Below are 14,695 nucleotides of genomic sequence, written 5' to 3' on the forward strand. Positions count from 1 at the left end.
TAAAAATAACACTTTTATTCAAAGGAAAAATAAGCCATCATAGCTATCGCAGTCAAATGTACAAAGAAATAGAAAGAACTATAAGAGATTGCATTTAACATATTAAATAACGAATCAAGTCAATAATAAATACAACAAATTGGAATGTATCTAAATATGTATCCTTAAATTCAATAATGAGAAGATCATTTATATATCAACAGATAAGATGTTATGATATATTTACGTGTTTTATAAAATGATTGTTTATATACAACAAGCTAATCATAGAAGCAATGTAAGTTTGTCACACTTGTGTAGTAGTCATTTAAAAATCCATGATACATTACCAAGATATCAAATGTATGGACACATTGAATAATTGTATATTCATATCTAGTTTATTTATGTACATGTTATTCCACGTAAGATAATCACCGGATTTTTCCTTTATTGCATAAAGGAAATATAATGTTATTCAACAAACACAGTTTTGGGAACAAATTTGTTAGTAAAAGGTTCCTCTCATCTGCCATGAAGCCATCTCACCGAAGTGACCAACGTGTGTGTTCCAGTTGTGCTTAATAGACACCAAGGGAGTATTTTTGGGCAGTAGAACTGACGGGTTAAGCCCTTCATCATCACCCCAAAGACACGGTGGTAGAGAAATATATCCCAACTCATCAAATTTATCACGGTTTACTTTTCCTTTTCCATAAACTGGCATCTGTCGACAAAGTAGTTCCATATTGTGACCTGAATCATTCCTGTATAACTCAATAGATATACATGATGGTGCATGACAATGCCCTCCAGCGTATATCAGCCTGGTGTTGTTGTTGACCTTGAAATGTAACGTAATTGTGTGGATACATTTGCAGTCATCACCGTCTGGACAATTTCCGGTACACGTGGTTCCGGGTGTAGGAGTTTTTTCTGGCCAGTTAGGATAACCTGGTATAGGTTTACCAGGCTTGGCAAAAGCAGGAGGCACATCATACTCACCAGCCCAGGCTTCAGTCTGATAATAAATACGAGGAAGATCATGATGAGAAACTTGTTCACCCGTTGCTTCGTAGACTTGAAACCAGAATCGGAATTTCATGTGGTATCTCAATAGTTCTGGTCTTATCGGCTGATCTGCGTCAAGCATTATACGTTTATGTTTACAACATCGTAAACCGCCGCCATATTGTATAGAGTTACATGTCGGATTGCGTTGACTGATGAGATCTCCAGCAGGAGGAGGAAGACAGTTTTTAGTAAATGTTTCACATGAAGTTCCGTCGGTGTTGCACAATTTTCCAATGCTCCCCACGTCACAAATGCAATTAGGTGCGTCCTTAGCCATCAATGCCAACACGCCTGTAGTATGAATTTTATGCTGGGCAAACATTTGAGAATAACCGACAGCGGATATCATGTTTATCTGAGACTGTTTTGTTGGGTTAAACGTGTAGTACTTCGACGTTTTTCCTTTTAGTGGACGTGTCATTGTAACAGTTCTTATTCCATCTGCAACTTTACTTGATACAACTTGTACACTAGGACTAAGTGCATCTCCTGGACAATGCTCACCCTCACTTCCACATGTCCCGATCTGCCGCTCATAGACACCAGTAGAGTTTACAATTATTACGTATGGAGCGTCAGCCATCTGACTTGCATTGAAACCAGTTCCAAACCAAGCGTTAGATGGTCCAGACATTATGATTTCTGCTGCAGTACTGTTTAAATTTACGGTTACTTTTACACCAACAGAAAAGATAACAGTTCCGGATCTTGTGTGCGAAGTTGAACATAGTGCTTGACTTCTAAACCGATTGTATGTAGCCGTCCATGTACCATCTAATGATGTATGAACAGTACAACCGTGTGGAATAGAATCCGTTTGCGCAGTTATTGTAACATTCTTTCCAATCTTTATTCCCATATTTACAAAGGAGTTAAAACACTCAACTGCACTTGAAACGGTTTCTGTGCCGCAAGATGATTTTGACACGCATGTGTAATGATGAGTGACAAGTTTTGTGCGAGATTCCTTGCCATAAATTGAAGGGTCACCACCGAATCGACCATTACATGGGCATTCGAGAATTCCAGAGTAAGGGGATCCACCTTTCGGTATTCCAAGACCGTATCGCGCCTGTTTAGGTTCAGGTCCAGGTACACTGTGATCTGTACAATTGTTTATATCTTTAGAAGTAGCTCCACAGTCACGATTTCTGGTATCAATTTGCATAGGTGTAATATGCCACAAGTTAGGTGAGTCTATCAGTTGAGCATAACCGTTAGGATAGCCATGAAAACTCTTTCTCGATTCACCACCATTTCCTTCACTGAAAAATTGACTCGTTGGTATATTCTTGTTAACACGATGTGCAGCAGACGGCAAATCTACAGCCTTCCATTTCATTGGTGAACCATGCGCGCTGACGTCATTAGGATCTGGGTTTGGTATACGGACCATTTTAGAATGCGCCCCAGTCATCCACGCCATATAATGATGGTTGTATGCCCAATTTATGGGCACAGAGACGTCAGCGTCTGGATTGACTCCGGGTTGACCTACTGGCGATACCATGACCTGGTCTTGCTCGTAACCGGTAATTGCCATTACCTTACCTATGATAAACAAAACGATTAATGGCAACAACGTATCTTTATTTCATCATGCACTTTATTATATAAGTATCTTTTAACCAGCGAAAAAAAGGAGCAGATACATTATGATTTTCCAACATGACAATACGTTTTTATTTTCCAAATAAATCTGATTTAACAGACATTTTTATCACATGAAAATCAAATGTAAATGTCTTTGCAAACGTTATCTCCGGAGAAAAAAAATCAACACTTTTGTATTTGTAGATCTATAATACTGCTGTGTGTTTTCCATAAGATAAAAAAGTATGTAGGAAATTTGCTATGAATGTTGTCAATAAATCTAAAGAATACATTCTACAAATTTGAATTTAATGTTTTCCTCCTCCTTTCTCTATACATCAAGAAGGCCGTGATGGCCCTGGATCGCTCACCTGAGATACATAATTGCTTAAGAAGGCGCAAAAGTCATATTAGGTCACATTCGGTTAATCATTTTCTATCAAAGCTACATGATTTTAGATGCCTGATACAAAATGCCTCGTGCGAAATATCTTAGCCCCTGACACATGAGACCTTTTACTATTAAACATGTTGATCTTGGATATGTGACTCCCAGGTCGGGGCCCATTTTTGACCAAAGGGGCATGTCTTGTTTAACCTTTTTAAAAGAACATTAGACAGGAGATGTGACGACGCTCGTTTAAGGCAAATAAGGACAACAGAGGACGGACATCTTGCCATCCTAATAGCTCAACTCAAATATTTTTCCTTTTGAAAGGTATTTTCGTTGTAGCAATGCCCTCAGATCCTGATTTTTAACACATTGTTAAATGTCAAGTGTAGTAGAAAGAGAAAATTCAATTTTTTTTACCTTTGAATCTGTCGATAATTTCTTTCGGGAGCGGGTTGTTGCCTTGGTCTGTCCAGAATACCTCGCCATAATGTGTTGCTATTTCGGGAGAGTACACGTCAAAGTACTCGTAACCTTTGCTAGAGTAGTCATCATTGAATGGTACTTCTTGCTTTGCTCCACTCGCTATCACATATTTACCATTCATGTTGCCGCTCGTCTTTTCTATACACAATGAAGCAAAATTACAAATGATGTAAACTAATGATGTAAAATTATCAAATAACCAAACTGAGGAAACTGTAAATTTGATAGTGCTTCCACAGAAAGTATTATTTCTGTTTGAAATCACATTAATTAATTTTCAGTAAAACAAAACGGCATATAAATTATTACGTGACACTGTATTTAAAATATATTACTAAATAAATATATATATCAAGTATGCATTGTAATGATATTGTATTAGTTTATGCATTGTATCATTTTGTATTATTATGTGCCATGCATAGGGACGTCCGTGGCTGGGTGGTTGAGGTCGTTGACTTCAAACCACTTGCTTCTTACCGCTGTTGGTTCAAATCCCGAAGACGACTTTGGACTTTTTCATGTGATGAAGCTATCGAGCTAGTTTACAGAACACCAGTGGTTCTACTCATGTGTCCGTTCGTGCCTGAAAGAATGCACAAGTGAGCACCTGAGGTCTTTCTTTACCAGTAAAGCTGTCCAACGTCGCCATATTACATAATCAATGAGCCGCGTCAAGACAAAACCAACATAGTGCCTTTGCGACCAGCATGAATCCAGACCAGCCTGCGCATCCGCGCAGTCTGATCAGGATCCATGCTGTTCGCTATTAGTTTCTCTACTTGTAATAGGGTTGGTAAGCGAACATCATGGATCCTGATCAGACTGCGCGGATGCGCAGGCTGGTCTGGATCCATGCTGGTCGCAAACCCATTATGTTGGTTTTGTCGTGACACTGCTCATATACTGTGTCGTTGTGACGTAAAGGCCAATCAAGCAAGCAATGTACCAAATGCACAAGTTCACAAAAAGCAACAACAGAACAACAACTTTGTTCTGTTCTGTTGTGTCATAATTACAAAGGAAGTATATTAGAACCTAACAAATTTTGACATAGCAATTTGTATTAGCATCTTATAACCATTGGCAAAGCAATTCATTATTATTTTCTTTCTACCAAAATGATAATATCTTAAGAGACCTCGGAGTAGAAAATAAAGCAATTACTTACGACAATGATTAATTAAAGAAACAACATGTGATATGTCCCAAAATATCTGATAGAAATTATCAGTCAGATAAAAATGTACCTTTGAAAAAAATAATAGAAATAATCAGTCAGATACTTTTTTAAAATATTATTATAATATCTATATATGACCCACCTTGCTGTCTCCATGGTGAACCTACTGTTATCACTGTAAAGAATAATTGCGATGATCCTGAAAAAAAAAAGAAACATAACATGTTACTAAAGTTACTATGAATAAAACTTTATGACTTTTACGAAGTTCATATCGTATTCATTGATTCCTTAAAGACAAACAATATAAATATTAACTATCATTTATTAGCCAATGCAGACATATATATTATATAAAATCTATTGATCAAACACATTTTCCATCACTTTCAAAATCACTGAACATACACATAGTTCTACATATATTTTGAAAAAAAAAATGTTTACCTACAAATTTAAAATACAAAGATAAAAGAGACATAACTCAATAGACAACGCAAACGTGGAGTATGTTGACATATAAGGGCCTTTCATCGGCTACCGGAACAGACCGGAATATCTAGCTTGAGGGTAACTGTTTACGACAAAAACGAAGTCGCTGAACAGATCCAAACATGAGTTAAAGAAGTGGAAGAGTTAATGTGTAAATTTTAAAAACTATCACAATTCATGACGTGGCCAGGTGGTTAGCGCGTTGGACCAGTAATCTAAGGATTGCTGGCCGCGTGTGTTCAAACCATGTACGGGGCAAGCCGTTGTATCCTTGAGCATTCCTTAGTACTGGGTTCATTCAAAGCACGGGTTCGAGACTATTTCAATAAATTTATTACTTCCAACACAATCGAACCAAAATAATTCGTATAAACTTAATCATGGAAAGGCTAGTTTAACGTTGACAGTGGATAATGTTTTATAGGACTATTCTGTAGATTGACTATGCTTTACAACGTTTTAAATAGAGACGAAATTAATATTTTTTTTTTCAGTCTCAAGACTTTAGGTTTGTATAAATTCATGAAAATGTTACGCATCACATACAAAACAAAAATATCGAAATAATTTGCTCGACAAATTAAGAAACAAATTAAAATGTAACAAATTACTCCGAAAATATCTGAATTATTGTAGAGTAGGTCAGTTGTATAACTTTTAATAGAATTGCAGGAAACTATATGAGACAGCAACACATTAAATGAAGGAATTGCCCGCTCGAGCATAATTAGAATGTTGAGAATCATGAATTATGCAGACAAAAAAAGAGGCAAAATGAAATACTGGTGCTATTTCAATGTGTGTAATTCACTTTTGACTTAATGAATTTCACGATTAGCTATCAATCATGATTTGGCTTGATCAACTGTAACATGAACTGATAACATTTCGACAGATATTCACTCGTGCGGAGAAAAGTTGTTTTGTTTTTCTTTAAATTTCAACAACAGTCTTAATTGTTTACATGTTACTCGTTGCCTCTACTACGTATTAGCTCAATACCTAAATGTTGAATGCTACAAGAATTCTCCTCCTTCGAGTCTATATTACCAAAACCTCATCAATATCTAGCCAAACCACAACAATATCTTAAGAGATTTGACACTGACCATTTCGTGTTCGTGTATCTTTTTTTTTTTGCCCAACAAATAATAAAACAAATATTTACTTCCAGAATGGAGAATCGCTGACTTTATCAATTTTTAAAGGGCATTGAACCATCTGCACAATTCCGAAGGATAAGAAGAGAAAAAAAACCTTTGATTTGTACGATCATTCTTTCACGTTAAATATGGTTATTTGATTATTCTATTTGATCGAGTGAGTCCGATGTGAATAATAATATTTTGTATGCACTTTAAGGCTCATTACGACACAAGCCTCCTTTAAAAACAAACATCTTTCATTTCAATGCAACCAGTCAATTATTACGTCTGATCAGACTGGTCTACGCTATCTTTCATATTTCATGATTGGAAATAATCACATGTAATCTTATCGGAAGCAGACGGATATAACTAGCAGGTGTGACTTTAGTGATTAATTATATTTCCTGTTATATTAGCAGTAGTTGCATGTGTGATTCCTGACTCATTTGCGCATAGCTGTTAAGGTCTGATATAATAAGTCTGTATATTGAAATGTTAAGAAACGAAACGCGAAATAATGATAATTAATTACAATACTTATACAACTTCAACACAAACTACAGGAATATTTATAATAGTATTATTGCTGTTCATTATAAAAGCAAAAGATTGTGCAGTAATTGTTGCGTAATTGTTTGCTATATTTACTAAATCTTAACTTGTATTCCGCAATAGTGTTACAAAAGACTGTGTTAAACTGCTCAAATCCTGGTGTGATCATTTATATTTTATATTTTATATGTGTTATCTATTTTATTGTTGATATTTTAACCAATTTTTAAAAAATCTTTCTCTAGTCAGTGTGTCAAGATCATTTTAATTGCCTTGTAGTTGTAAAAAAGATTGAGGCAGTGTTTGCAACAAAAATATTAGGTAAACATAAACACATCAGAACGTTTTACAAATTTCACACTTTCATCATAGTATTCCTGCTCCTATATCACTAGGTCATAAGGTGAACATGTGCTTGTTTGTTGAAACAAAGTTAGAACAATAAAACAAAGTGTCATAGTTAACTCACCAGCCAGTAAGCTATTATGTCGACTAGGTATATTGATTGATTGAAAGATAGAATGTTCAATATGTAAATTACTTAAAATTAAAAAAGAGTAAAGACTCTAGTTTGAAATTGTTGCCGAAGTTTAGAAAAAGTTTAGAAGGTTTATTCAGTTTGTATATTTACATTTTTTGGCATTTAGTAACATTGAATAGGCATAAAAGCAACACATTTTTGTTCTGACATACGACCACGTATGTTTCAATAGTAAAATGCCGTCTTCTGTCAGAAGAAACAAATCAGTTCTGTAAAATAAATTCATTTGTGAAATTTCAAGTATTTTTTTTTTCTTCGTTCAAAATACGCCACTACATGTATGTCCATAACAAACAAATGAGCAATTCTTTTGACTTCTAATGATACATTCTGAACGGTGTACATGGGACGAAATGGTATCAAATTACCCATTTGTGTGTTACCAAACAATGTCAATATAATTAAAGCATGTCTACTTACCGTACTTAAATTTTAACGTGATAAGTATCACGGCAAGTACCAGGCACACCGAACACAGATAAAACACGTGACTACATGGTCCTGAAATTACACCATACTGTAATTATTTATCATTATATAATCCAAATATGGAAGATATCGTTAAATAAGTAAAGTGAGTAGGAGCAGTTTAAGATAGATCCGGATAAGATTTACCATACAAAAGGTACATAAAAGGTACATATAAAAAGGTACATAACTCGGAAAAATGGATGGCACAGTTAAAAACACACACGCAAAACAAACAAAACAACAACAAAAATCAAACAAAAGCAAAAAATCATTAACAACAACAACAACAATAACAACAACAAAACAAGAATAACAAAACAAAAACGGGACGTTATATCCAGCATTTCTGGATAACTTTCCTTGTTAATTGGTGAAACTATTATCAATTATCAATTTTGTTCCTTAAAGGATCCAGATTAAGTAACACATGTATAATTTTATGGTGTCTGAGATGACATGAGATTAAATATGAATTTCAGGGCATTTTTCCCAGTAAAAGAGGTACAACTGTGTCATCAAAATCCGATATAGAGTTATGATTAACCTCTTTATATATGTCAAGCTTAAGTTAATAACTATGAGATATTCAAATAAATAAATTTCTAAAAGGGGCATAACTTTTTTCAAAATGTCACGAAGAGTTGCAAAAAACCCTTCATACATATACATTTTACGTTTCAAAAGATAATTAAAACTCCGGGACCGAACGGAACAAAGTGATTCCTATTAAGTTCCCCCCTCTACCAAACAAACAATGTTTGTCGTATGTGAACTGATGAAGGTATCGCTTAAATATATATTTAAAAAAAAATTCAAATGACTAACATAAAATGATCATGTTTAAGAATCCTAATTATTAAATATGCTTACATGGATAAAGTTGTGTTGAATGTTTTTTTTCTCTGCTATTTATAAAAATCACTACTATGCGTCATCATGCCGCTTTATAACATAATATAAAACGTTTACAAGTATTGACATTGGACTTCTTAACAATATATAAAAGACACATTAAACTTTGCTTCGTGCATTTATTTACAATCAGAAAAACGACGTGTGCAAAATACCAAACTTGTACATTATAAGATCGAAACGAAGTAATATCTTTATGATGAACGATTATGAAATACACTTGAGCCGCGTCACGACAAAACCAACATAATGGGTTTGCGACCAGCATGGATCCAGACCAGCCTGCGCATCCGCGCAGTCTGATCAGAATACATGTTGTTCGCTTACAAACCCTATTACAAGTAGAGAAACTGATGGCGAACAGCATGGATCCTGATCAGACTGCGCAGAGGCGCAGGCTGGTCTGAATCCATGCTGGTCGCAAACGCACTATGTTGGTTTTGTAATGACGCGGCTCAAATACTTTCACGCAATTTCCCTTTTCAATAACATTGACCTCTGGCGGCCAGAAAAGAAACGAAAAAGAAATAAACATCAAGAAACTGTATTCTCTCTTAATGAAAAATCTAAAACATCATGAATTTGGAGCAAAATATCTTAAAACGTTTAGTTTTTTTAATATAATTATCTTTAAAACTTTCAAAAACAAATGTAACAAATAAATCAATTGTTTATGTGGCATAACCATAAATACTTGGATGTGTTTGAAAACACGTGTTGCAAATTCCCTTCTAAAAGCATGGCTCAAAAAAGTTCTGAGGTCCAAACCCCAAGTGTCTGGATCAATGCTGGTCGCAAACCCACTATGTTGGTTTTGTCTTGACGCGGCTCAAATGGTTTTAAATATGTATCATGTATGAAACCACAATAAATATCCCGTAATACAGGAAGTGAAAATTGCGCAAGTATTACGTACGAGTAACAGCGAATCTGTGAAATATATGACATAAAACGAGCAACTTGTTAAGTAAACGGGCAATATATATTAAATACGGACCAATATAATATTATTCAATTGCAATGTAAATTGAAAGAAATGAATAGGCGTTATGTCTGAACTAACCATGAAAATTTGATTTCGAGTATGTGCTGTACTGCAGCCTAATGAACATATGTGATCGTAATTCATACTCGCTCTTATATGTTGAGTATTTTAGTTTGATTTGATAATATAAGTCGGTAAATACGGATACTATTAAAATGAGTTTCTAGTAAAAAACACAAATCCATATCCCCCCGTCAGGGTAGTGGGTTCAAATTCTACTATTTGGTGTGCCATATAAGAATTCTTTTTTTCTTTTTATTTCTACTCGACAACAAAAGAAAATATACACAGTTGTGACTTCAATTGTGTTACAAGTTGTTTCTCAAGGCCTCAGCAGACGGTAGGATTTAGTTGCACAGCACTAATTAGAGATAAGATGTACAATTTTCAAAGCAATACAACATTTGCATTCAGACGGTAATTCTACACTGTAGGAATCATCTCAGGTTTCCTTAAAAAGGATCCCTTTACATTGATCCTTTACATACTTTACTCACTAAATATTTTTTTCTCCATGAGTAATGATTGAATCACCCCCATTTAAAAAATATAATATTTTTTTAAATGTGAAGCCTGACCAAGACTCAAACCTGGGACCCTTGGAATACCGTACTGCGGCTCTACTGACTAAGCTATCCGGCCTCCTACAAACTACCTCTCCTCTCCTAATTAGAGAACAGTTCAATACCGTGACATAATCATTTTCGGAACAATTTGGGATTCGAACATACCAAAACTTTGGGTCTCCTGAAAAGTTTTTCAACATCATTATTACCCCATCTTACTACTATGTTTACCTTTTAGCCATAATTGTTCTGGAATTTTATTCATTACACCCATTATCAGGAGATAATTTGGTTATCTGTTACTTGTCATTGTGGGAGGTCTGTAAAAATCTGTACAAGATTTTCAAAATAAAACATGTCCTATCCCTTACATCTATATTTAAGGTTTCCGAATTCAAGGAATAGTAGCCTTCACACATTAAGATTTGCCTGTACATCTTAGTTTTAATTGGTGTTGTACTTCAAAATCCTACAGTCTGTTGAGGCCTTAATAGTTTCATATAAGATAGGCCAAAATACTGCCTGTGAATTTTAAAAATATGTACAGATATAGGAAAAGTACATATTAGCTATTTAATGCATTCAAACATCACGAGTTGGGAGATGATTATAACATTTCTATCGTTTTCACAAACCATTTTACCGTACTTAGTAATGTGTAACGCATCCATGAATAAATTAAATGCTATATATAATAAGTAAGTATTGATTAGAAATTAAACTACGCAATTGGTCTGCTTATAAATTTATCATAAGCAGAAATATGTTTCAATAATATTGAAAAATGTGATTATTAAACTTGTGGAGAGTTCAATATAGAGCTGTCATTGATTCATTGCAAAGCATACTGACGATACATCGATATCGGATGACAAATATCGGCGATACATCGATATATCGATCCATATTCTCTTAAATTCTTGTATATAATTAACTTTTATATCTATTTAAATTATTTAAGTAAAATGTATGTTCTGATCATACAAAGATGTTGTGTTCTGTTTATAATGTCCTACACATGATTATTTCCTAAGCATTTTTTATCATCATTGCTATGAAATGTGTCCATGATGTAATGACAGATTAGTGCTGGACATGGCCGCCTGCTTCTGTATATGTTTTGGGTGAATTTTCATAATTCATAGATATTTAAATGATTAATCAATTTTTTTAAAAATGTGTATCGATAATTGATCAACAGAAAAATATCAACGATACATCGATATCGTGTCTATCGATGACAGCTCTACTTCAATTCGACAGCATTATAAATATCAAGTTCAATAGCATTATAAATAATGTATTTTGATTTTGAAGAAGTAGCACTGATCGTTAGATATATCATAATGTTTTGCCCGTGTTGAATATATGAGCATTTTATTTTTTTAACGATCATTCTTACATTTTAAAGTTAAAATATTATACAATTATTGACTAGTGAGCCATTGAATATGATGTGATATTCACCGGCAGATGACATATTGACCGAGGCGATAGCCGAGGTCAATATGACTTTCTGCCGGTGAATATCACATCATATTCAATGGCTCACTCGTCAATAATTGTTTTATTATATGAATAGGCTAAGAAATAAAAAAAATCACAAAAAGTACAACCTTAATTATACATGTACAAATTTTGCCTCGTTGAAGCGCGGGAAAAAAGACGCACGTGTTAGGCGTGCAACGACTTCGCGAACGCTGCGCATACAAAAGTAATTCAAGTTTATACTCATCATTGCGGTGTAGCCTTTAAGTAAAATGGTAATGTATTGATATTTTAATCGAGAAATATGTCATAAAGAACAAAAAGCAACAATTATTTTTTAAGTAACACGCGTATTTAACAGTCTACGGTGTATGATCATTGAATATGAGTCTCAATCTATTTTTAGGCTGGGACAATCCAATTCAGCCAGTGAATATGATACTACACCCAGTAAATATGATTTTATAAAAAGTTCTGTTGACAACTGTTTGGACCAATGAGATTGCAGCTATATTTAGATCATATAATAATATTATTTATTGATTTATTTTTTGCCTATGTTAGATAATTTCTAGCGATTTTTTAACACATGTATGGAAGCTGTAAAAATAACAACGTTCTTCGGTTCAATGCAACAGTTGTAATATTTTCTGGTCCGTTACAGCTTCAGCCGGTACTGGCAGGGTAGCGGTTAGGTTTAATGCATATTTCATGATCGCTCTCATATTGAACATATTGATTAAATCAAACCAAGTGTGCGATTTATAAAACCTTTCCATTTTTTTAAAATGTCATTTCATTGAATTTGTTCGACCCTGCTATCCCTGGATTTAATAGAATTTATTATTAATTAAACATACAATAGATCTACAACTGCTGGATTTCTGTTAAACGTCCCCCCCCCCTCTTTTTCGAATCTGTATATAATGTCATCAAATCCGTTATTTTTATAGCCTAGAAAGAGACCTACATTAGTTAAAATACTGTACAGAGATGTAAATATATCATCATAAATCATTTCACCCTCTTCACATAAATCTTGACAGTTTTAAGAGTACGAGGAATAAAGATATTATAAGTTATATATGTGTTTGAATTGAATAAAAAGGCAAAATAAAGGACACTTGAAGTATTACCTTTATACAATTTAGCGTTATGGCTATGTCTAATATCATGGGTCGAAAATATTGAATGTATAATCAAAACAAACATTAAACACACACAACCTACATGACTAGAAAACAGATGTTAAACAAAGGAAAAATCTACTTTCGGTTCGGAAGTTAAATCAATATCATGTGATTATTGACCTATAAACCCTTGAACTGTAAAGTGATGTAAACATTCAAGTCGCTTTGAAAGTTTAAAGGTTTAAACTTTATATCGGACTTTACATTGACATAAATTGCGTAGTTGTATGTAAATATATAAGTTTTATGCTGATTAGTCAGTGACCTTAAGAGTCATGTGTGTAAACACACGGCGTATGATTAGCCTAACATACTATCTAGATCTAGATTTACTATCTCAAATAATTTCATTAATCATGATATATGTTAAACAATCTAAAGTATACCTTTCTTTTCTTTCTGTTGTCTCAATGGCTGGTATGATACACTACTGTCCATTTTCTCAGTTTTCATCATGTATGTTGAACATAAATCTAGATTATAACATAATTATAGCCAATGTTCACCAGTCCAATTAAGCACACATAGTGGTTAAACGTTTAAGACATCATTTGTGTACGTTCTTTAAGATTCGCATCAACAAAACACAATTTAAAACGCACTTTTAAAGATAAATGAAGTTCTTATCTCCCCCTCCAACGAATGTAAACAAACCAATAAACCTCACGTGACTTATATTGATTTATAAATAACTGTTGTTGTAAGCAAACGCACGCATGGTCTGTTAAATATAATAATGGAGACATTTTCTATTGCTAATGAAAATGAGGAAAATATTTCATGCTAGATCTTTAAATTAAAACTTGAAATATAAATGGTATAGGTGTATATTAAATAATGTTTATTTACGCAGTAGGCCTACTTTCATGCCTCCCCTGTTTAATTTTGCGAGTTTATTCTTGGCAGTCCCCCCCCCCCCCACTCGACCTCATCGCCGGACGTTTTAAAAACAGAAGAGTTTTAAACAAGAAGTTCTTTAAAAAGGTATTCGGGCCGGGGTATAAACTGTTATATACAATCCTATTGTTATTTTTAATTTTAATACAGCAATTTAAGCTGCCTAACAAATATGATATTGTATTGTAGTGATTTAAAAATACCCATTTTGTAAACATTTAAATTCAATTACAGCATATTGATATTGTTGACTTTTCAAAGAATAGCAACTTTTATTTAAGGTTTGACTGTACAAATTCTGTAATCATTTACAAATTAACCTAAAGGTTAAAGAACTATCCTCCTTTCTGTACATTTTATTCTAGAACTTTCCTTAACATTTTATTTAATAATGACAAAACTATATCCTTTACATTTTTTCATACTTAGAGCTATCTTAAAAGATATACTATATTTTTATCCCAGACATTAATTGAAATCTATGTTATTCCTTCTGAATATGTCTGATTTTGATTAATGAATGTACAATTTAAACTGTGTGTGGGAAGCTGCATATTCTATTACAGGTCAAGTAAAGTTGGTCTTTCTAAAAAAAAAAAAACTAGAAATGTGTCCATAGGACACGGATGGCCCCACACGCCACTGTTCTGTCAATCTTAGGTCTCTAGGTCAAATATTTTTGGACTA

The 14,695-nt window shown here is 33.8% G+C and overlaps 1 protein-coding gene across 1 annotated transcript; it reads right to left on the bottom strand.

Moving 5' to 3' along the window:
* On the bottom strand, positions 1 to 13,776 carry LOC132749775 (uncharacterized). The gene is made up of 5 exons (XM_060739672.1): positions 13,498 to 13,776; positions 7,860 to 7,940; positions 4,849 to 4,905; positions 3,458 to 3,661; positions 1 to 2,604 (listed from the first exon to the last, which is right to left on the bottom strand). Exons 1-5 carry the CDS (start codon positions 13,565 to 13,567, stop codon positions 488 to 490), a joined length of 2,529 nt encoding a protein of 842 aa, XP_060595655.1. The 5' UTR covers positions 13,568 to 13,776; the 3' UTR covers positions 1 to 487.
* Between the last annotated feature and the right edge of the window lie 919 nt (positions 13,777 to 14,695).

Source organism: Ruditapes philippinarum, unplaced genomic scaffold (genome assembly GCF_026571515.1).
Source record: "Ruditapes philippinarum isolate M1 unplaced genomic scaffold, ASM2657151v2 ctg2034_1_1_1_1, whole genome shotgun sequence".
NCBI classification, from domain to species: domain Eukaryota; kingdom Metazoa; phylum Mollusca; class Bivalvia; order Venerida; family Veneridae; genus Ruditapes; species Ruditapes philippinarum.